Source organism: Myotis brandtii, unplaced genomic scaffold (assembly GCF_000412655.1).
Source record: "Myotis brandtii unplaced genomic scaffold, ASM41265v1 scaffold120, whole genome shotgun sequence".
Classification (NCBI taxonomy): Eukaryota; Metazoa; Chordata; class Mammalia; order Chiroptera; family Vespertilionidae; genus Myotis; species Myotis brandtii.
In genome coordinates this window covers 5,720,223-5,742,583 of record NW_005354174.1, presented here as the reverse complement: position 1 = coordinate 5,742,583, position 22,361 = coordinate 5,720,223, and the positions used below count along the sequence as shown (strand labels likewise).

At 41.3% G+C, this 22,361-nt stretch overlaps 1 protein-coding gene across 3 annotated transcripts in view; it reads left to right on the top strand.

Moving 5' to 3' along the window:
* The window catches only part of PITPNC1 (phosphatidylinositol transfer protein, cytoplasmic 1), a 222,602-nt gene that overhangs the window by 70,903 nt on the left and 129,338 nt on the right, over nt 1–22,361 (top strand). Inside the window, exon 2 of one of the 3 annotated variants that reach the window (XM_005858678.2) lies at nt 9,890–9,897. The exons of 1 other annotated variant lie outside the window; for it this stretch is intronic. In XM_005858678.2, the coding sequence (XP_005858740.1) occupies nt 9,890–9,897 (8 nt within the window). Of the gene's footprint in view, nt 1–7,762; nt 7,879–9,889; nt 9,898–22,361 lie in introns of all 3 variants that reach the window. One more of the 3 variants, XM_014532427.1, reaches the window with a different exon arrangement.

The window sequence follows — 22,361 nt, the reverse complement described above, 5'->3', positions numbered from 1 at the left end:
TATTTTTTTATTTTTAAAATATATTTTTATTGATTTCAAAGAGGAATGGAGAGGGAGAGAGAGATAGAAATATCAATGATGAAAGGAAGTCATTGATTGGCTGCCTCCTGCACACCCCACAGTAGGGATTGAGCCTGAAACCCAGGCATATGCCCTGACTGGGAATCAAACCTTAACTTCCTGGTTCATAGGTCGACACTCAACCACTGAGCCATGCCGGCTGGGCAATCTACAGGATTTCTGAGCACTGCCTTTGAAAGACTAAGACTATGGCATTCACCTAAGTTCTTGCAGAAGAACCTAAGCCACCCTCGCTTCAACACTCAGCGTTGCCACAACTGACAAGGGAGGCCCTGTTTTCTTGCGAGTAGCTGATGGTCTCTGAGCGCAGTAGCCGGACAAATCAGGGAAAGGGAGCTCTGGTCTCAGAGGGTCCGGGGTCCTGAAGAGCGCTGCTGCCAGTGCAGCCTTGCCTCCTGGTGGAGGGTTGTTTTGCTTTCTGTGTCGTTTCTGTGTGACCTCCGAGAAGCACTTTCATGTCAGTTGGGGACACAGAAGCTCTTCCCACAACTTAGTTTCCGAAAGCCCATTTGTTCTAAGTCCAACATGACACTGACCTAGCTGGGCACGCATAGGTTGCTGGGAAGGTTGTTTCCCAGGAGAGCCAGGGGCGTTGGGGACCCTTACTCCTCTACACCTCTCGTTTTATTATCCAAAGACGCTTGCGTTGTGACCCAATTTTCTTTAAGCTTCAGTAAATTTTTAACTAGACACTGCATTTCAAACATAACAAACATGACAGATTAAGGAACAAGGCCAAGGCCATGGCTGGAAGGACCTTGCACGACCACTGATGCCACCTGTTGGCGGCCGGCAGAACTGAGACCCTTTGGAGCTGTGTTTATTACCCAGAAAGGGGGAAGCTGGCTGCAGAGGACCTTCCTTTCACCCCTGAGCTTGGGGTTGCCAGGGTAGGGGAGGAGTGGAAGGGGGAGGATAGTGGGTTCGATTCCTAGATCCCGCATCCGCCATCAATTAGTGCCAGGAGTCCATATTTGAAGTATTTTCAGGAGGATTTTCAAGGTACTGGCTGGATACATTTGGGGATCAGTTGTCATTTAAGAAAGTTAGAGTCCCATTGCATGGGACATTGGGAAGTTTAACAGCACAACAAACTAAAAAACAATCTCTTCCACCAAGTTAGCATGCAGCAGATACTATTAACTCCTCACTCTAATCAAAGAAACTAAGACGCTATTGTGTAAAATAACCATTATAGTTTATCTTCCTTTGAAGAGCTTTCCAATACTGCCCATTGGTTTCTATACCAATCCATTTTGGCCAACATATCCTCTTTTCTGTTGCAAAACTGAGATCCCCAGAGATTTAAGTTTCCAAGGTCCACAAATCTAGGTGACAATGAGAGTCAGAATGAGTCCAGCCAGTGGGTTCTCAACCCTGGCAGGAAACTTCAATCCCAGTGGTTGGCCCCACTGCCATAGATACTGATTTAGCTGAGCAGTGGAAGGGTTGGATCATGGGTTTTGGATTCTAATGTGCGGCTACTCCAAGTGTGGTCTGTGGACCAGCGGCATAGCATCATTTGGAAGCTTGTTAGAAATGCAGGATCTCAGGCACCTTCTGAATCAGAGTCTGCATGGTAACAAGACCCCCAGGTGAATCCTATGCATGGTGGCATTTGGAATTTACTGAGCCGCGCCCATTGGCATCTCTATTCAGGACGCCTGTTTTTTGTTTTCTTTTTACCAGTCAGGCAGCATTCAAGGCCTGGGTGGCCTCCACTGGGGCCCTGGCTTCCCTTGCCCTGTGGGTTTCCTGTGCCTCTGAGAGTGAAGCCACAAGTCTTGCTCACTGCTAGCAGTTGGAGTGTGTCTTCACAGTCCCCGAATTGTGAGTGCATCATAGTGTAGCCATCAAACCAAGACTTCAGTGTTGGCAGCCTCCATACTCTTCCTGTTGAGAGTGATGGCACGTCAGTGCTGGAGTAACCGCCGAGGAAAGGTGGTTCAACCTGTGCTCAGCTCCCGAGACCCTCACTTACCTCCAGCTTAGACACGGACTGTATTGGAAAGGAGGGAGGCAGCACCTTTTTTCTTCTCCTTTCTCTTTGTAGATAGAAGGTCCTGGGTAAATGTTGTTTGTTTTTTTAATCCTCACTCAAGGATATTTTTTCCATTGATTTTCAGACAGAGTGGAAGGGAAGGAGGTGTGTGTGTGTGTGTGTGTGAGAGAGAGAGAGAGAGAGAGAGAGAGAGAGAGACATTGAGTGGTTGCCTCCCACTCCCGCCCTGACTGGGGTGGGAACGAACCTACAACCAAGGTATGTGCCCTTGACCAGAAATGGAACCAGAGACTCTTTGGTCTGCAGGTCGATGCTATAACCACTGAGCAAAACCAGCCAGGGCAAATGTTGTTTTGACTATTTGAATGAAGTTAAGGCTGTGTGGGCCTCTTGTAAGCATGGGACATCACACACATGGGCTGCATCCAAGCTGGACCTCTTAGCTGGGAGGCACTCTTACCCAGAAACGCCATCGTTGTCTTTCTAAAAGGTCTTTTTTAGTTTGTTTCTTAAAATCTAATGCTATATGAGTGCTCTTTTCTAAATCTGTAGTTTCATTTTGGGTAGTGCCTACAAGAGACACAGAAATCCCTGTTCAGCCTCTTTTTGGGAAACTGAGAGCCTTGGTTTCTTTCCCACCCCTCGTCGGCTGTTTCTAAACAACAAACCCCTTTGATGCAGAGCGAAGGGCCGCCCTGAGCCAGGCAGAGCTGTTTCTCCTCCTTTCATTTCTCCAGTCGCCAGGCTCTCCTCCACCGCCTCCTGTACCTCTTCCAGCCTTCCTCGCATGGGAACAAAACCACGGCAACAAACCAGACTTGGGGAGACAAGGGAGGCTTGTCCCGCTTTGTGAAGTCCCTTGAAAGGGTGTCACTGAAAGGATTAAAAGCCTGTGGAGGGTTTCTGTGCCTCTCTTTCTGGAAGCCTTGGGAGGTTTCCGCGGATGGGTCTGGAGAGACTGGAGCGAGTGCTAATTTATGCACAGGAGCCATTCACGGAGTGGCCACCACAAGAAGAGCTTGCCAGTTGCTTGTCATTCTCTCAATCAGAGGTTTTGAAAAGATCCCAAACCACCCAAACTGGGCTTGCGTCTTTCTTCAGTCTGCTTTTTTTTTGCTATTTCCTCCTCCTCTGGCCTCCCTGTTCTCTGCAGATCCCCTCCTTATGCCTGCCCAGTGTTTCTCCTTTGTTGCCCACAGCAACCTGAACAGTTGGTACCAGGGTGGAGGGAGTAAGTCGGGTTACCTCCATGTCAAGCAATCATTATGGAATGATTTCTCTGGAGCCACACAAGTGACTAGGCTTCTCTGAAAATCTCCCCCACTTAAGCCCCCATCAGTGGCTCCCCTTCTTGCCTTTCCTGAGAGGCCTGTTTTTTCTGGTACCTGAGGAACCAGGTACTCCTGCCCCACCTTTGGCGGTGACTGTTTGCCACCAGTGCTTCGTAAACTCTTAACACATTTCTTTGATGTTCACACTCCCCTCCCCCGCCCCCCCCCCCCACACACATGGAGGGTGTTACTGAATCATATCACTCTAAGTGAGCCGAGAGACAGGCTGGGAAGGATTACCAAGAGCCACTCATGTGGAATACATAGAGAGACTGCAGGTTTCTCTCTCTTGCTCATTACCACCAGAAAGCCCTTTGTCAAAGGGAAGTGCCAAAGTCGTCATGGAAATAAATGATCAGGCTGTGGAGGCCAGATTAATTGAGCCATATTTAATTTGAGGGAACTCTTCCATTAATGTATCTAAATCTCAGTTTACAAATGAGCACATGATGACTTGATCCCTTGGTACTTATTCTTGCAATGTTTTTGAACCTCAATTTGTACATTTCTTTTCTCTTCGGAGACTATCAGACTCCTCCAGACTGAGAACAAGGGGTAGAATGCTGTAGAAGACCAAATCAAAGATGATGATGTTTCTGAAGGAAAGAGAAAAAATAAATAAATTTGGAAACATAAAACGGTGCTCATCACATATCCCATCTTCTGATTTCTCAGTGTACCCATCCCTTTAAATTCCAAGGACGGGCGTGTGTGTGCTTTGAGATAGTATTTGTCAATGATGGGAAGTATGTTCTGAGTAAAGGCATTTTCTTCTGCAGTGTTCATTTCTATTTCAATGGTTTGCCTCAGTACTTTAATTAATACTGTTTTTGCTCACTGATGAATAATTCAAAGTCATACAAGCAACAGATGTCAGAGGATTCAGAATGACTTTCCCTGAATTATTTATTATTTCCAAAAAAGTAACAGGTTTGTTGAACAAGTAATTGGCAACACAGATGTAGATCAAGGTTTGTCAGCAGGAAACGAGGCCTACTACTGCTTTCTTTCTTGTGCGTGTTACTAACCAGGGCTGCATTGCATAAGGGAGTTTGGCTAATTCCACTGCGTAGGGAGCCATTTATTCATCCTGGGTGCGGACTGGAGAGCTGGAACCTTGTTTGGTTTTCCCTTTGTCTATGGATGACAAAATTGGAATGGGGCTTTGTCCAAAATTATAATTAATTAGTAGAAAGTAGCTTTGCAAATGTCTGTCAGACATTATGACTTAATGCAGGTACCCAGAAAGAGGGAACATCTTTGTTTGCACAGATATGTTAAGAATAGAGACTTATGGGAAAAACAGATCTGACAGGTAAAGCTTCATGTACAGAATGTTCTCTGCAGTGTTGTTTATAATACAATTTTTAGAAGGAAAAAAATCCCCAAATGTCCAACAATGAAAAGTTGGTTAAATAAATTCTGATAAATATAAGCAATAGGATATTATAGTATAGCCATTAAAGTGATATATATGTATTTTTATTTAGAAAAATATCAATATATTAAATAGATGATATTAAGTGGGAGAATCATACAGCTATAAACCAGTATGATTTCTTTCTGTAGAAAATATGTGTATGTTTGTTTTGGTTGTTTTTTTTGTTTTTTTTTTTTTTTTTGGTAGGCATAGAGGAAAGTCTGGAACTATCCCAAAATATTAAGAGTTATTTAAACGTGGTAGGATTCAGGTGACTTTCCTTCTACTTCTCTTATTTTCTTAACCTTTCAACTATAAATATGCACATGTTATAGTAAAAGGCCAAGCTGCTAAGAGAACCACAAGATTGAGAGTTAAAGAAATGAATTTCTCTCTCATTTAATAGTGTTGAGATAGGTGTTCCATACATGCAGCTATGAATATCTGTTCAATTCAGATACTCATTGACCCAGGTTCCCTTCATCTTATAGCTCCTCCATTCCCTAGGGCCTTGTCATCTCCATGTTCATGGCTGGGTGCTGTCACAAGGAGTAAGAGGAGACATGAAAGAGGTGCTGGTCCCAAAGTGGCACATATCACTTCTGCTCACATCCCGTAGCAGAGACACAGTCACATAGCTATAACCAACTAAAAGGCAGGCAGGAAACAAAATTTAAAAAGGGATAGAGTTTTGGGTGAGATGTCTTCGGAGGACATTTCCTTTAGGAATTAAGCATACAGAGGAGGTATAACATTTGGATACTGCCTTCAAGGGATTTACAGGCCAATAGAATAATTGGACCAATAAAATTCAAAGTAATATATGCAAAGGGCCAAAAGAGTGGCCAGACAAATGCAGAGGAGAAAATTGCTAGGATCATGGAATAAGGCTTAGGTGAATTGAAAAGCTAGCAATTCTGCTTCATTGAGCTATCAGGATTACTTGTGTCTTTGGAAAAAGTAAAACTATTTGCGTTTTATGACATTTTAGGGAACATGACCTCCCTTTACGCCATAGAGGAACTGAATCATATTTTCCTACTGACCTTACAATAATTTAAGGCTGTGATTGATCTTCAGCTAGTGCTTTTTAAATTGTAATTCTTTGTTAAATCTGTAATGATCTTTAACATAAAATACCTTGGAAGGGCTAGAATTTAAAGGCAACTCTTGACTTACTAATGTATAAGTTATTTTTAAGTGTACTTTTTAAAAATAGGATTTTAGAGTTTTTAAATATGATTATCTTGAGTGAGGTATTTCTAGACCAGTTTGGAAGGTATACCAGAAATATACTATAAAGAGGTTTTATTTTTCTCCCTTGGATAGACAATTTTCTATCTAGATTTATATGATACATTATCTCCTTCACAATTGGACCAAGTTTTGCATATCTTTTGCCTAGCATCGGATTTCTCAAGTGTGTGGAGTTTAGGCTAGTAAAACAAAAAACCCCACATTATTCTGGTTTTATATATAAAACCTCCAAAGTCAAATGGTGGATTTTGGTCTCTAACCGCCTCCCCACTCCCACCACATGGTCCCTTAAAACCCGCTGAAGTCTAAATGCCTGTGATTTGCTGTTTCCCTGATAGTCCATGAAATGCAATGAAATGTTTCAAGGGGGATAGCATGAACCAATTGGTACTCTGGCATGTCCCCTTCCCCCCAACCCCACCCCCGGGAAATTCAGGTTGTGAAGCCTCATGAGGCAAGAATTTTGCAAATGAGGGAGCCCCAGATTTGAAAATTGCTATTTTGCAAATAGTGCTTATTCTATAAATAAGGATTTCCACAGCTGGGGAGAACTTTAAAAATTGGGTGATCCAGTTGCCTTCTTTTGCAGATGAGGACCTGAGATGTGCACAGGTCGAGTCACTTGCTGAGGGCACATAGTTCATTTGTGGCAAAATTGCGAACCATAGGCTAGTAAAACAGTCCTCTGGTCACCCTGCTCCGTACCACACCATGCCTCGCTTTAGGTTATGCCTCTGGGGGTCACCAGCTTGCTTTCTATTTGGAAGGGAACCTCAGGTAGAAACTCCAGTGATGAGAGGGCAGAGGGCAGTGATTTCCCAGCTCCTGATCCATGGGGGTAATGGGTCAGGACTGGGATGAAGTGGGAGTGAGGGTGTCATCTTTATACTTTTTAAAAATATATATATTTATTGATTTCAGAAAGGAAAGGAGAGAAAGAGAGAGATAGAAACATCAATGATGAGAGAGAATCATCGATCAGCTGCCTCCTGCACACCCCCTACTGGGGATTGAGCCCGCAACCCAGGCATGTGCCCTTGACCGGAATCGAACCTGGGACCCTTCAGTCCGCAGGCCAACGCTCTATCCACTGAGCCAAACCAGCTAGGGCTTATGTTTTTTAAATATAAATATGTTTTTATTGATTTTAGGTAAAGAGAGAGAGAGAAACATCGATCCACTGCCTCCTGCATGCCCTCTACTGGGGATCCAGCTGGGCATGTGCCCCGGTGACCTCTCGATACATGGGACGATGCCCACCCAACTGAGCCACACTGACCAGGGCCAGGGTATCATTTTTAGATCCCAGCATCTGTAGATCTGGGATTCATTTCTTAATTCATAGTAACAATAAGCCCATTTGGGGAAGAAATTTGACTTGTAGCCAACTTTGTAAGGAAGTTTCACAGCCAAAACATCTCTATATAAAGAATTTCAAAGTTTCTTTTTTTGAAAACCATTATTCAGAGCACTGAGAATTGAAATCTCAAGTGACAACAAGAATAAAATATTTCCTTCTTCCTAAAATTGTCGAATTGCTGAAAAGCAATACTGTCTTTTAAAATAACTTTCTTACTTTTTTGATCAGTATTAAGATGAATCATCCTTTTTGGGGGCATGATTCTGGTTTAATCTGTATAAATATTTTGGAAACTCTTTTATGACCTATAGGTTGATTGATTTCAAGGACTATAAACCCATCTGTTCATCTGTCTATCACCTACCCACCTATCTGAGAGCAGAATGGGAGAATGAGAAGTTTCCAGTGAAGCACCAAGCTCGCATTGGTAGGTAGCCTAGGGGACTCAGTATTTTATACTGTGGTTTTTCTAATTAAAAAACAGGTAGATCTTAATTTTTGAAACACAGCTCTCTGTTAATAACTGAAGAGCAGGAAGTTTTATCATGTAGCCAACAGTGTTGGTTGTCATGGAATAGTCATTCTTCATCACTTTTTTTTTTTTTTTTTGCCTATAATACAGGCTTGAAACCCAGCTCAGAAAGTGCCTACGTGATAGATACTTGTGTTAGTACTTCCACTCTAGCTTAGCCTAATTAGATTACTGTTAAGCTTGAGAAAATTTATAGCCAACTTTTTCTAGATTAAAAACAAGCCTTTGTTGAAATGTTTTGTTATTCTAAATTGGGCCCATCCTAACTTTCCATCAAAGAAGCCATTTTTGGCTCTGTCACCACATCAGCCAGTATAATTCTCTAGGGACTGCTGTCATTGTTAATTCACATCTGACCTTGTTCTAAAGAAAATATTTAAGGCGGGGACACCCTAATTAGGCCTAACTGGTTCTTGCTTTGCCAATTAATCTGGACCTGTGAAAATTAGTTCGCTTCCCTGAGAAATCAGACTAAAGATTATAAGAAAACTTCAAATGCCACCCTAAGCACTAGGATTTCTTATCTCTTGGTTACTGTGTCAACAAAAGTGGTTACAACTAGTATTCTCATCTTACAAACAGGGAAACAGAGACTTAGAGAGACCCAATGTCTTACCTAAGGTTGGTAGAGTATGGCCGCAGGATTCTCAGCCTGATCACTTGGCTGGTCTTTGTATATATACTATGTATGTATCAGTTTCCTGGAGGTCATGCTATTGGGAGCACCTGTCATGGGCATGGCAGGAAATGTGTGGTGCCCTCTGGGAAGCGTTTGGATTTGTGGATTTTATAATAGAGTATTTGCCAGACCATGTGCCTGGGAGTCATTGGTAGCTGCAATTGCTGGGTGTTTTTATGGGAGAAGAATGGACTTGCCAAGTCAGTCTGGAACGTCAGAAATTGACAGACATTGGGACTACTGGAAAACATTATTAAAAATTACTCTTAAGATGTCAAGAGAAAAAAAATGACTCCTTAGGTCAGAAAGGGAAAGCTTTCACTCTGCAGTATGCAAGCCACATGCTGAGAGATGTGAAAGGGCAGCGTAAATGCATTCGATTAGTCTGCAGTGTGGATTAGAGGACTGTGGGATTTAATAATTTGTGTATTAATTTTAAAGAATGACCCTGCAAATGTTATTCTGTCATAATAATGTAACCACTCTTGTTGAATTTAGAAGCAATGTGAAAATTATTCTTTCAGTGATGCTTTCTAGATGTATTAAATAAAATATCAAAAGTTGCAATTGATTAACCGGGAACTTTAGCATGTGAAAGTTATTAAGCACTAAATTCTGTTGCTTGGGGTTTTTATTTTATTTTTTCTGAAATGTACTAAAAAATTCTCCCTTTACATAATTTATGGTCATTCTGTGGTTTCAATGTACAAAAAAAATATCCTCAGAGTCTTGGCAGTATTTTGGAATATAATAAGTTATCTTAGTATTGGGTTATATATAAATGTGATATCTCATGAGCTGAGTTCTCTCCTATGGGCAAAGAAAGGAATAGGCTATTAAGTTACATATGTTGCTTAGCATACCTTTAAGGAGCAGTGATGGGAAATACACCTTTTCTTCCTCCTCCTTGGCAGTATATAGATCTGCTAACCTTTTGTCTGCACGCAAAGACCTAATGAGGACCAGCCAGTGTGGCTCAGTGGTTGAGCGTCATGGTTTGATTCCCGGTCAGGACACATGCCTGGGTTGCAGACTCGATCCCCAGTTGGGGGTGTCCAGGAGGCAGCCAATCAGTGACTGTCTCTCATCATTGATATTTCTATCTTTCCCTCTCCTTTCCTCTCTGAAATCAATAAAAATATTTTTTAAAAGAGAAGGCCTAATGAGAAGATGTCAATGATCTGTGGTGGTACCAATATACAGCTGGGATACTGCTGTCCACATACTCCGTGGACCACATCATAGTTCTAGAGTTCATGGGCTCCCGAGAGCCTTGTGGAATCGCGAAGCAGGCATGGCAATTAGAGTGAGGTGGTCTTCGCCTTCCCATTCAAGGACAAGCAGATGGGTCAAACACCAGGGAGGCATGTGGCAGGAGATTACGTTTTGAATCCAGATACATAATGAGGAGTATAGTTGACTGACAAGTGACTATGCATTTGGTTGGGAGGTGAGGAGGGTAGGGAGGGGTTAGGAGTGTCCAGAAAACCCCATCCCCTCTTGCCCTTCAGGATGTCTCCTGGAATCCTAAATGCTATGTTCTATGTTAAAGAGTATTTTGGAATTTATTCCTAAATATCTATATATTAAAAACAAAAACTATGAGCACAGCTTAGACCTCATCATAAACAAGCCACACCATTCAAGTTAGATTTCCTTTGTCTTCCATGGACACGGACCACTCCCCTTTCTGTTATTGCTCGGATTTAGCGAAATTTCTTGTATTTTGCAGAACTCAATGTCAAAGAAACAAGTGAGTGTTCCTTCCTGTCTATCTGAGCTTAGTAGAAGAATTTCCAAGTGCTTAATCTAACTCCTGTTTGAATGATTGGCTCCTGGCTGAACTGTTAATATGCAAATTCTAAGAAAGGGAAAAGTTTTCATTTTTCTAGCTGCCAAATTTTGGGCTTCATGGTGAATCGCTGGACAGACTTTCAAGGCCAAGTGTGAGTGCTGCTGGTTCAAGGCTGGGAGAGCAATGCAGGTTTATTTAGATGCCTGGCCAGAGCTGAGACACATGGCTGTGGGGACCAGCCTCCAGGGCCTGTAACTTCCCCTGGAAAACATCTCACTTGTCACATCCCCTGTATAGGATCTTCATGGAGTGCTGATTGAGGAAAAGGGCTAGGACCCCTGACCGGAGAGGAGCTGTGGTGTCTTTCTTCTCTATCTGTTGCAAGGGTGTCAATAAAGGAGAAGGCTTACTCACTTGAAAGCTTTGTATTACTAAGCAGCTCAAAAGAGCTGTTGCTGGTGGGATTTTCTCCTTACTGAAGTTTTCCTTTGCCCCTAAAATACTAAGCAAAACGGAAGGAAAGGGTGAAAGATAAGCCTGTCTTTCAAAATATGTTGCGTTGACCCATCACAGAGAAACCCTGAGGTTTCTCAGCTAATAAATAAGTGGCATTACTGCATTTGGGATTTAGAAAAAGGCTCCATGGTGAAGTTATTTGGGAATTAATCATCAGTTGGCTGGCTCATCCCAGCCGTGGAACACGTCGGAATTCACCTCGTGGTGTTTGGAAGCCGGCAGCCTGGTTATATAACATGAAACTTGAGGCCTGCCAGCTGGCCCTCAATGTGCCCCAGGGGAGCTTCGAGGCTCTATAACTCTTTCTCAAGTCAGCCAGTCCTGCCAAATTGATGTCAGTGGCCCAGGGTATGCTGGGCACAGACCTCAGGCTTTACAGTTACAGATGACACATCTATGGGATTTTGTCCTCAGTAACCTCCACTAATACCAGAGAATAGTAAGTGAGGGACACTCATTGGACTGCCCCCTACTTAAAAAAAATTTTTTTTGAAATTGTGAATACCACATAGCAATATTTATCATTGTAACCATTTTAAGTATTCAGTTTAGCAGCATTAAGTACATTCACATTGTTGTGCTACTATCAACACCATCTGCCCACAGAAATCTTTTCATCTTGCAAAACTGAAACTCTGTACCCATCAAGCAATAATTCTCTATTACCCCATACCCCACCAACCACCATACTACTAGCTGTCTCAATGAATTTGACTACTCTAGGGACTTCATACAAGTGGGATCCTATAGTATTTGTCTTTTTGTGACTGGCTTATTTCCTTTAGTATAATGTCCTCAAGGTTCATCCAAGTTGTAGCCTGTGTCAGCATACCCTTCCTTTTTCAGAGCCAACACCATTCCATTCTGTGTACACACCACATTTTGTTTATCCATATTTACCTGTTGGAGGACGGATGCATCACTTCTACCTTTTGGCTACTGTGAATAGTGCTGCTATGAACATGAGTGTGCAAATATTTCTTGTGAGTCCCTGCTTTCCATTTTCGGGGTATATACCCAGAATGGAATTATTGGATTATAATTAGCATTGCTGATGCAGTAAGGGGTTTCTCTTTTAACAAAATATCATGATTACCTGTGACTCCCCTAAGAGTACAGGACTTGATTGTCTGTGCTGTCCTTCTTTCCCCCCGTTGTAACTTACAGGCCTCTGTGGTCACAGGTGTGGTGGGGAAAAGTGGCCTGTCCCAGGCTGAGATCATCAGTGTAGACCTTCTCAGTTTGACCCTACATCTGATTAGCCCACTAAAGCACAGAGGGGATGACAGAGTAAATTGAAGATCATGTCATTTAAATGACTCCTCCTTCCTCCGTTTTTTTTTTTCTTTTTCTTTTGAAAACTCCAGTTTTGGTCTCTACACAGCTATTTTAGCCTAAACTCCAGTAAATCAGTGGCACTCCAGACTGGTTATGCCTTGGAGTCACCTGGTTGTTTACTGACATCTAGATCCTACCTCCTGAGACTCTAATTAAGTTAGTTGGAGGTCAGACCTGGGCACAAGGTTTCTGGAAAGCCCCCGCCGCCCGTGAGTCTAATGTGCACTCAGGTAAATGACTGAATAGAAAGGAATATTTTGTCCCCCTCTTTCTTTCTGTCTTCTTTTTGGTTATTTCTTTAGAACATCTCTGCAGATGTGTAAATCTCAGCACAAATTTTAAAGACTTTTAATATACTCTTTTGTTTTGTTAAATTAATGAAGCTGTATGATGTCATTTTGAAACCAAGAACAAGGAGACCGGGGTCATACTCTTGTGTATGTCATTATCTAACCAGGATGATGAATTACTTAACTTGTCAGAATCACAGGTTTGTTGTTTTTAATCTTGGCCTTAAAATTAGAGTATGGATCAGCAAACCAGTTAGAAGAATGAAATTAATGATTCTTTTAAAATGTCCCCTCTACCTCTAACATGCTCTGAATGAACAGGCTGAGTTATCGGGGAATGCAAGAGGCTTGTGGTTCCATGAGTGTGAACTACGTTGCGTGATAGTGATAATGAGCAGGAGGATAAAGAACCTCCTCACAAGGTGCTGCTGGGAGTTCTGGTACCCCAGAAGCAGCCTCGGGGTGGCTCTGATCAGTAAATGTAAGGACACAAAGTAAAGATCTTGAAGGATCTATAGTTCACCAAAAAACAGGAATGTCGTGCCAGGCAGACTGCTAGAGAGTGTTGGGAACATTTTAAGAGATGGAGAGACCACAGCAGGAATCTGGTCCAACCAATCAGAGCATCAGAGGCCGCTGTCTCCTTGAAAATTAAAGTCAGTATTTCTTCTTGGGAATTCTTTCAAAGTATATACTTATTTCTCTCCTCCCCTGATCCTATTCGAGGAATGTGAATGGCTCAGGTTTTTGTGTTTGTTTGGTCCCCTCTCCAAATTAGCATCGCTAATGCTGTTGAATTACGGTGCCAGGAGTTATTGGTGTAGAAAACCAGAGCATGCAATCCTGCCCTGGACACCTCCAGGCATGGAATTTTACTTCCTTGGTAGACTTCTTAGGCCCATGGGAAAGTGAGAGGAGGTGGCCTCCTGGGGGGTGGCCGGCTCAGCCTCTGGAACTGGGAGCTAGAGCCAGCCCCATAGCGTGCGGCCGTCAGAATGACGCAGGGAGGCGTGTGAACGCAGCCGGTTGCTGCAGCTGGTGCACTTGACTTTGGGCAGTGCGTTCCCAGGAACCCGCAGGACACTGAGGACCATGAGTGATGTAACCCAGCTCTGCCAGATGTGGGAGCCAGCGTGAGTCATGCTGGACGATTCATTCAGAAACGTTTTCTGGGTCATCTGGGCAAGGAGCCCTGGCTGCTTCCTCTGCCATCTGGGGTTGGAGGCACCCAAGTCCACACACCAGGATTCCCCAAGTTCACTAGCATCTGTCTAAAATTATAGCTTGGTTCTCTGAGCTGACACAGTGCAGAGCCCAGATTCTTTGATGGTCCCTGGTTTATAATATGTTAAAGGATTTCACCACTTTGGGTAGTGGAGAGTGGGGGGAATGAATAAAAACATATATGTAGGTTGCTGTGAGGTTTCTGTACATACTAGTAAGATCAGATGTGGGATGGGATGTTGTTAAGAAGCCCAAAAACTCTGCTGGCATTGCAGCTAATGAAATGCCAGGGATCATGGTCTGTTTTTGTTAGATGTTTGCAAGATGCCTCATGGCGAATAACAGATATTTTTCTGAGAAGTTGTAGACTGACTTTTCAAAAACTCCTTGTGGATCTATAACATATAACTAGAAAAGTGCATGCATGCATTGCTGGGTAAAATTTCACATCCGCCCACATAACTGTAGTGGGTTGAACAGTGACCCTCAAAAAGAAATATGTGTGTGGGAACCTGTTAATATGATCTTATTTGGAAAGGAGGGGTCTTCAGAGATAAAATTAAATTAAAGATCTTGAGGTGAGATCATCCAAATCCAATGACAAGTGCCTTATAAGAAGACACAGAGAGGCTGCTGGACTCTTGACTATGAATTTTAAAAATTCTTGATTCATCACTGGAAAGATGAATGGCACAGCTGCTGTGTCCTCCATTTCAAATCTCAGAAATAATTTGCAGCCTTATGAAGTGCTCCAGTTCTGTTTTTTTTTTAATCCTCACCTGAGGATATGTTTTTATTGGTTTTGAGAGAGAGAAACATTGATGCGAGACAGAAACATCAATTGGTTGCCTCCTGAACGTGCCCTGACTGGGGATCCAACCAACAACCTAGGTACGGGCCCTGATGGGAAATCGAACCACAACCTTTTGGTGTTCACCTGGGTTTCTGAGCGACCAGGAAGATCAGAGCACGCTTGTTGACTTGCATGAGAAAGAAGTAAACTTTGGCTGTTTTGAGCCATAGAGATCTTGGGGTTCTTCGTTACTGAAGCATAAGTGGCCAATCCTGCATGCTACAGCTACTGGCATAACATATCCAGCAATTTACTGGGAGAGAACATTTAGCTAATTCTATTATATCGTCATGGTGACATTAATAGTGAGGCTTTGTTTTTTAGACTGAAGATACAGTCAGCATGTAAAAGGTACTGTAGAGATAAATGTCTTTGGAAATGGAACAGCCATTTCCAAATGGCCATCTTTCATTTGATTATTTTCCACTTCTGATGATTATGGTTTTAGAAATTCTGAAAGACAAATGAATTTTTGGTGTTGCCGGGAATGAATTCTAAGAAGAAAATGTTGCAGGAATTATAGAGAGCACTTTGGGAGTAGTGCCAGGCATAATGCTTGTCCTCAGAGGGGAAAATGCCAGAGAGCACACTTGAATTGTGGGGAAAAAAACACAAAATTTCAAAATACCATTCCTCTAACAAACACTTCCGTGAGGGAGACATTTCCCCTCCCCCATTATTTTTCTTTTTTATTTCTTCCTTCTAGTTAACTACAGATACTGGTGTACAGAAATCCCCCAATGTAAATTATATGAAAAATGTTTTCAGTTCTCTAGCTGCGTAACCAAATATGAAGCTTTTTAACTAGTTCCAACTCCCATTCGTGGCTCTTGTTGAGTTGAGTCATACTGCTTGAGCTGAGTTATTGCTTGTCTATTATAAAAACTGAGTTAGGTTGGGTCCATTTGTGACAGATATCACCCCGAAGTTGCATCCCAGTCTCCCCATGTTTGCCAGGGAGTAATCGAGTCATCAGATAACTCAGCATTTGAATTCCAGTCTGAGACACAGAAAGCACTCGCTATCCCTCGTTGAGCCATCCTGAGTACATCAGGTACAACCAGTCCTGGAAAGAATGGTTCACTCGTGCCCTAGCCGGTTTGGCTCAGTAGATAGAGCATCGGCCTGTGGACTGAAGGGTCCCGGGTTCGATTCAGGTCAAGGGCATGTACCTTGATTGCAGGCTCTATTCCTGGTCCCAGTCGGGGTTCGTGTGGGAGGCAACCAATTGATGTGTCTCTCTCATATTGATGTTTCTCTCTCTCTGACTCTCCCCCTCCCTCCCTTCTACTCTCTAAAAATCTGTGGAAAAATATCCTCAGGTAAGGATTAACAAAAATATAAGCTTGATTTACTTGGAGAAGAATTATGAATATTAAAACATGCTTTCTCTTTAAGAAAAAAGAATAGTTCACTCCTGTCCGGCTTCTTGAATAAATTTGACCCAGATTTATACATGGTGACTGAACGAGTAAATGTAACCACAGAAGGTTAACAGAATTCTTTCTGTTTGGCATAGAAAAGAGAAGGTTGAGGGTGATCATTTAAAAATGGGTAAGTGGTGCTTTAAAAATTCAAAAGTAATAATCAATATAGTATATTTATAGTAAGAAGTCCTCTTTCATCCTTCCCAATTCTGCACTTTTCTGTAGAGCTCACCACAGTAAAAAGTGTGCTCTATCTTTTCAGACCTTATTCTGAGAATAAGAGGTATTTAAGTTTTTTAAACTTAAGTGTTTACACAAGACACATTATTATAAACTTAATTTATAATAGTGAGTACACTTACATCTGCCACATTCTTTTTGACAGTAGCTCTTTAAATAGATGGACAAAAATTGTAACTATTCCCTTAATGATGAACATTTAGGAAGTTTCAATTTTTTGCTATTACAAATAAGATAAATCAGCCCCCATAAACTCATTAGTTTCCTTATGTCTTCATGCATACGCGTAAGTATTTTCCCAGGATGGATTCCTAGAGCAGAATTGCTGGTCCAAAATGCGTAGACTTTCATTTCCGGTGGGCATTGCCCTCTTGCCTTTCCAAAAGCTAGACCACTTTATAGTGCCACCAAACATGAATGGGTATCGAGACAGGGGTTCTCTATACTGTCTCCAGTGCTGCCATTTCATTTCTCTTTTTAATTTTTGCTAATCTGTTAACTAAAAAAAAAAATAATAATCTCAGGGTTGATTTTAATTTGTATTTCCCTGATTCCTAATGAGGCCAACCATCTTATCTTATGTTTGTGACCCATGTGTGTTATCCTCACCAGAACCTTGCCTCTTCCTGTCTTTTGCTGGTGGTTTTCTATTGGGTTGTTTATCCTTTTAATTGATTTTAGGAACTCTATATATTAGGACTGCTCATTATCAATATTACACTACAAATATTTTCTCCCAGACTATTGATATTGCTTATGTATGTACTAGTACTAGTTAGTATATTTATGGTTCGTTTATGTCTTTTACTGTGAAGGAATCAAAAATTGTTTCATAGTCAATCTGTCTTCTCTTTCATGGCTCCCGGATTTCATGTCTTGCTTTGAAATGCCTTCTACAGCCTAAGACTATAAAAACAGTCTACTGTTTTCTCACATAGTGAACTTAGAATCTGACTCTATATAAAATATAATTTCTCTCTAAGTTTCTCCACTTAATCCAGGTCTTTATTTTTAATATCCTTCAGTAAAATTTTATTCCTCTCTTCATATAGCATTCCCCAAAACATCTTCATTTTGGTTTTTTACTTTGCTTGTGCCTCAGTTTCCTCATCTGTACAATTGGGTGTTATCATAATTGCACTCTGCAAACATCGTATGGACTGACAGTAAAGTAATGAGGAAAATTTGTGTGACTAAGTAAACAATTCTATTACCATAGTTGCACCATAAGCTTATACATTATTCCTTAGTGCTTTTCTTCTCTGCTTCCATAAAGTCATAACCAGTGTTTTAGGATTTACTTATTGTTGTTGTTTTAAATCACTAGGATGTTTTCAGAACTCTCTGGATTTTTAGTAAAGCACAATCATTTCCAGGAAATGGATTTAAATTGTAATGAAAATTTGGTATAGATGCATGGAAGCAGTTTTGGAGGGAACAATGCAAGCTACTTAAGGAGGATGGAAAATTTAGCATATTGACGGTTTGAGGAATAGATTGGCCCAGGTACAAAAGCTGAAAAACAAACGATCACTCTATAGTGGCTGCTTGGAACACTGTGTGGAAGAGACTTGTAGGTGGCAAATAGGCTGTTGACAGTAAGTGATGTCTGAAAGGGCTTAATTGTAGCATTTATTGTTCCTAGCCTCACCTTAACCCTTTCTCTTGAAGGAAAGTACAAGGTGTTACTAGGAGGCTCAGACCAGGAGATTGGGTCTAGTCTTTGGGACTGAGGGAAGATGTCTGGGGAAGTTTGAGGGAGTTTAGGAGGACAAAGGGAAGGGGGTTGAGAGAGTCATAAGTGTACAGGCTCCTAAGAGTTGGGGGAGCAGCCCGTATATCTAAGGCACAAATCTTTAAAGAAGAGGAGGGCACACATTGGAAGAGGCACCCAATCAGTCAGGGCATCAGTCATGGGCCTTCCTGAAGACTAGGGCTTTATTTCAAGAGCAGTTGAAGGGACTTGTCTTGGGAAGCGACAGAAACAGATTTGCAGACAGCATATAGTTGGATCTTATTTTTTCTTTTTTTTATCAAGCCTGATCATCTGATTTTTAATTGGATTGCTTGCTCAACTCACATCTTTTACTTTTTGGTTTCTGTATCATGTCTTTTATGTTTCTCGATTCTCCCTATTATAGCTTTTTAAAAATTAAGTGAATATTTTTTAGTATAGCATTTATATTATTTTAATGATTTAAAAAAATTAAAGTCACTTCTTAGTAGTGCTCCTAGGTTTACCATATACGTCATAACTTATCAGAATCTGTTTCATATTTATACTAATTTAATTCTGGTGAGATATAGAAACTTTAGTTCTATATAGGTTTATTTCTTCTTCCCTCTTTGTATATTATTGTTATGCATATTATATCTATGTATGTTATAAACCCAGCAATACACTATTATAATTACCACTTTATATGATTTCAAGTCTTTTGAATAAGCTGAGAGAAGAAAGGAGAACATGTATTTATAGAGTTTGTTATATTAATCTTCTTACTGTTTCTGGCTCCCTTCATTTGTGTCTGTGGGTATCACCATCTGGTACCATTTCATTACCCTAATACAGATTTGGTCCCACGCACTTCATTTGTGCTATTATTTTCACATATATTAAAATTTTTGCCCTAGTCAGTTTGGCTCAGTGGGTAGAGAGTCGGCCTGCGACTAAAGGGTCCTGGGTTTGATTCTGGTCAAGGACGCGTACTTCAGTTGCAAGCTTGGCCCTGGTTGGGGCACATGCCAGTTCAATGTGCCTCTCTCACATCGATGTTTCTCTCTCTCTCTCTCTCCCTCCCTCCCTCCCTTCCACTCTCTCTAAAATTCAATGGAAAAATATCTTTGGGTGAGGAATAACAACAACAACAACAAAAAACAACAACAAACAATCCCTTAATGAAGAATTAAAATAATCTGAATATTAAAAAATTTTCCTGTCAATTCTGTAGCATAAACGTCATCTAAGACTGTTAACGTTAAAACAGTAGCAGTCACCATGCTGCCCATGCCTGAATGCCCACCTGCCTGAATGTTTGATTTTCCCTAGCAAGAGAGACAACAGTGGTTAGAAGTTGTCAGCCAGTGTACACAGCATACCTGACTTTCAGGCACAAGACCAGAGAATAGAACTGTACTGAAATATAGTAAAATATGGCTGTAATACCATCACCTAAGGCTATAGCTTAAAAGTCAAAGGATAGGAGAGAATTTTAATCCCATTGATCATTTTGGCAAGATAGTATTGTTTCGTTTTGTTGCCACTCTCCTATAATTATGAATTAACTTTTCATTGTGCTTTTGTTTAATCTTGTTCCGATTATAAAAATGCTACAAGCTCATTGAGCCTAGTTAGGAAATTCAGAAAAAAATAGAAATTTTATAACCCAGAGATATGTACTTGTAATACTTTGGAGAGTCTGTTCTATCTCTCTGAGTGTATATATGTTTATAAGTACTTAGAGGCCTTGTGCACAAAATTCGTGCACCAGTAGGGTCCCTAGGCCTGGCCGGTGGGGCCAATCGGGGCCTTCAGGTTGCTGGCTGGGGCCTTCCTTCCCTGGCTGCCGGCTGCTGGCTGAGGCCTTCCTTCATTCCACCCCACCCCCTGGTAGTCAGTGTACATCATAGTGAGTGATTGAACGCCTGGTCTCCCGGTCAAACTCCCAAGGGGACACTTTGCATATTAGCCTTTTATATATATAGACTAGATGCCTGTTGCATGAAGAGATTCGTGCAATAGGCCTTCCCTTCCCTTGGCTGCTGGCACCCGGGCCCCCGCCCCCCCAGCTGTCAGGCCTTGCGGCTCCGCTGATCCCGGGGCCGTGAGGCCTCGCTGCTCGGCTGGCTTCGGGTATGTTTGGCTTTGCTCCACTGCTTGGAGCCTACGTATGCAAATTAACCGCCATCTTTGTTGGCGGTTAATTTGCATATCACCCTGATTAGCCAATGGGAAGCGTCGCAAAGGTACGGTCAATTACCCTTTTTGTCTTTTATTAGATAGGATAAAATATTTAAATGGCATTCATATTTGGATTTAAGCTTAACAGTAATACAATAGTCATGTTCCCTTCTGTTTATCTTGCTTCTGATTACAGATTTGCCTTATCATCTAAGATTGAATATGTAGTTCCTGTTGTTTAATTGTTTATAACTGTAGTTTTGACTTCCACTGTGACCAAAAAAGTTACTTTAAATTTCCAAGTGTTGCGGTTTTGATTTAGACTTCTGGGGTTTTGAGGGGTGAGGGAAGGGGTGACAATGAGTCCTATGTAGTTTCTTCTTGGAATTTATTTAGGTTTTTATTGTGATTTACTATATGATTAACTTTTATGTGTTCCATGAGCCCATAAAAAGAAAATATAGTGCCTATTATCATAAATTAAAAACACTTTTTATTTGTTCTTGTCTACTAAATCATTATCAGCCTTTTATTGTAACCATTTGTGTCTCATTCTGTTTTACTTCAGTCCCTTGTAAGCAAAATGTCACTGGGCTTTATTTTTCAATCCAATATGAAAGTTATTTCCTGTTAATATGGAAGTGTAACCTACCATTATAACTAATAGTGCAATTTTATGTCATCTTATTTATTTTTTAGTCTGCTGTTTCCACATGCCTAGTATCTTCTCTGGTGATTCGAAAATTCACATTCTGTTTTTAACTCTTCTTGTCATTACCTTTAGGCTTTGCAAAAGCATGTTCAACTTTTGCCTTTTCTGATGATCAGTCCTTGTAGCAGTACTTTTGTCTCCCCTCCCCTTCCTCTTTTATGGTCTTTCATGCCATCTCCACCAGCTAGTTTAATAATATGTGGAATTCAGAATGTTATTAATACTTTTTTTTGTATCGTCTATTTAACATGTTTACTTTTCGGTCAGTAGTAGATCATATTTACAGTGATTATTTAGGCACAAAAATTTGCAGGTTTCAATGTTCTTTACTAGATCTACCCTTTCCTGAGCTCTTGCTACTTCTTAGACATCTGGAGGAGATCTTCAAGCGATGTTTTCGAGAACACCTGCAGGGGATGTGTTTGAGCCCTTGCGTGTGTTGCCCTTTCACACAAATGGCAGCTTGTCATATGCGAAATTTTGGAGTAACTCTTTCCCTCTCAAGATTCATCTGCTCGTGGTTTTTTGTTGTTGTTTTTGTTTGTTTGTTTGTTTTTGTATTCTGCCCAGCAACACTAGCTTCCTCCTCTTATATAATTGCACTGGAGCTTTTTGTTGTACGCTTTGTCCGGTTGCCGTCCTTCTGTTGTTACTCCATCCTTGAAGTCCCTTTCCTGCCCTCAGAAGTACTGGCCCAATCTCAGTCCTGTTCTGGTCCTTTCTCTCCCTTCTCCCTCCAGTCATCATCCTTGGGTGGTAAAACCATGCTTGGGACAATGGTGGTTAGTGTTTACTGGGGACAGTGTTTCTGTTTGGGAAGATGAAAAAGTCCTGGTGATGGTTGCACAGCATGGTGACAGTAATGAATGCCACTGAATTGTATACTTAAGAATGGTTAAGATGGTAAATTCTATGTTATGTATATTTTACCACAATTAAAAAATAAAAAAAACACACACCTGTTCATCTTGCCTTGAACCAGTTTCTCCCAGACAAATTTGACTCTGGAGCCCTCTCTCAATGCCCTGGCCGTGTAGCTCACTTGGTTAGAGCATCATCCCAATATGCCATGGTTGTGGGTTTGATCCCCAGTCAGGGCACATACAAGAATCAACCAATGAATGCATAAGTAAGTGGAACAGCAAATCAATGTTTCTCTCCTTTACTCTTTCTAAAATTCAATAGGTACAAAATATTAAGTGTAATATGCATTCACATGCTTTAGATGTTAGAGGAACACACTTTGGGGAACGTCACCACATACTTGGGGCACAGAAAGAGGAATTACATTCATTATTTCCTCATACCCTGCTGGAACTGAATGCACTTCTTTTTTTTGTAATTAAATCTTTATTGTTCAGATTATTACAGTTGTTCCTCTTTGTTCCCCCCATAGCTCCCCT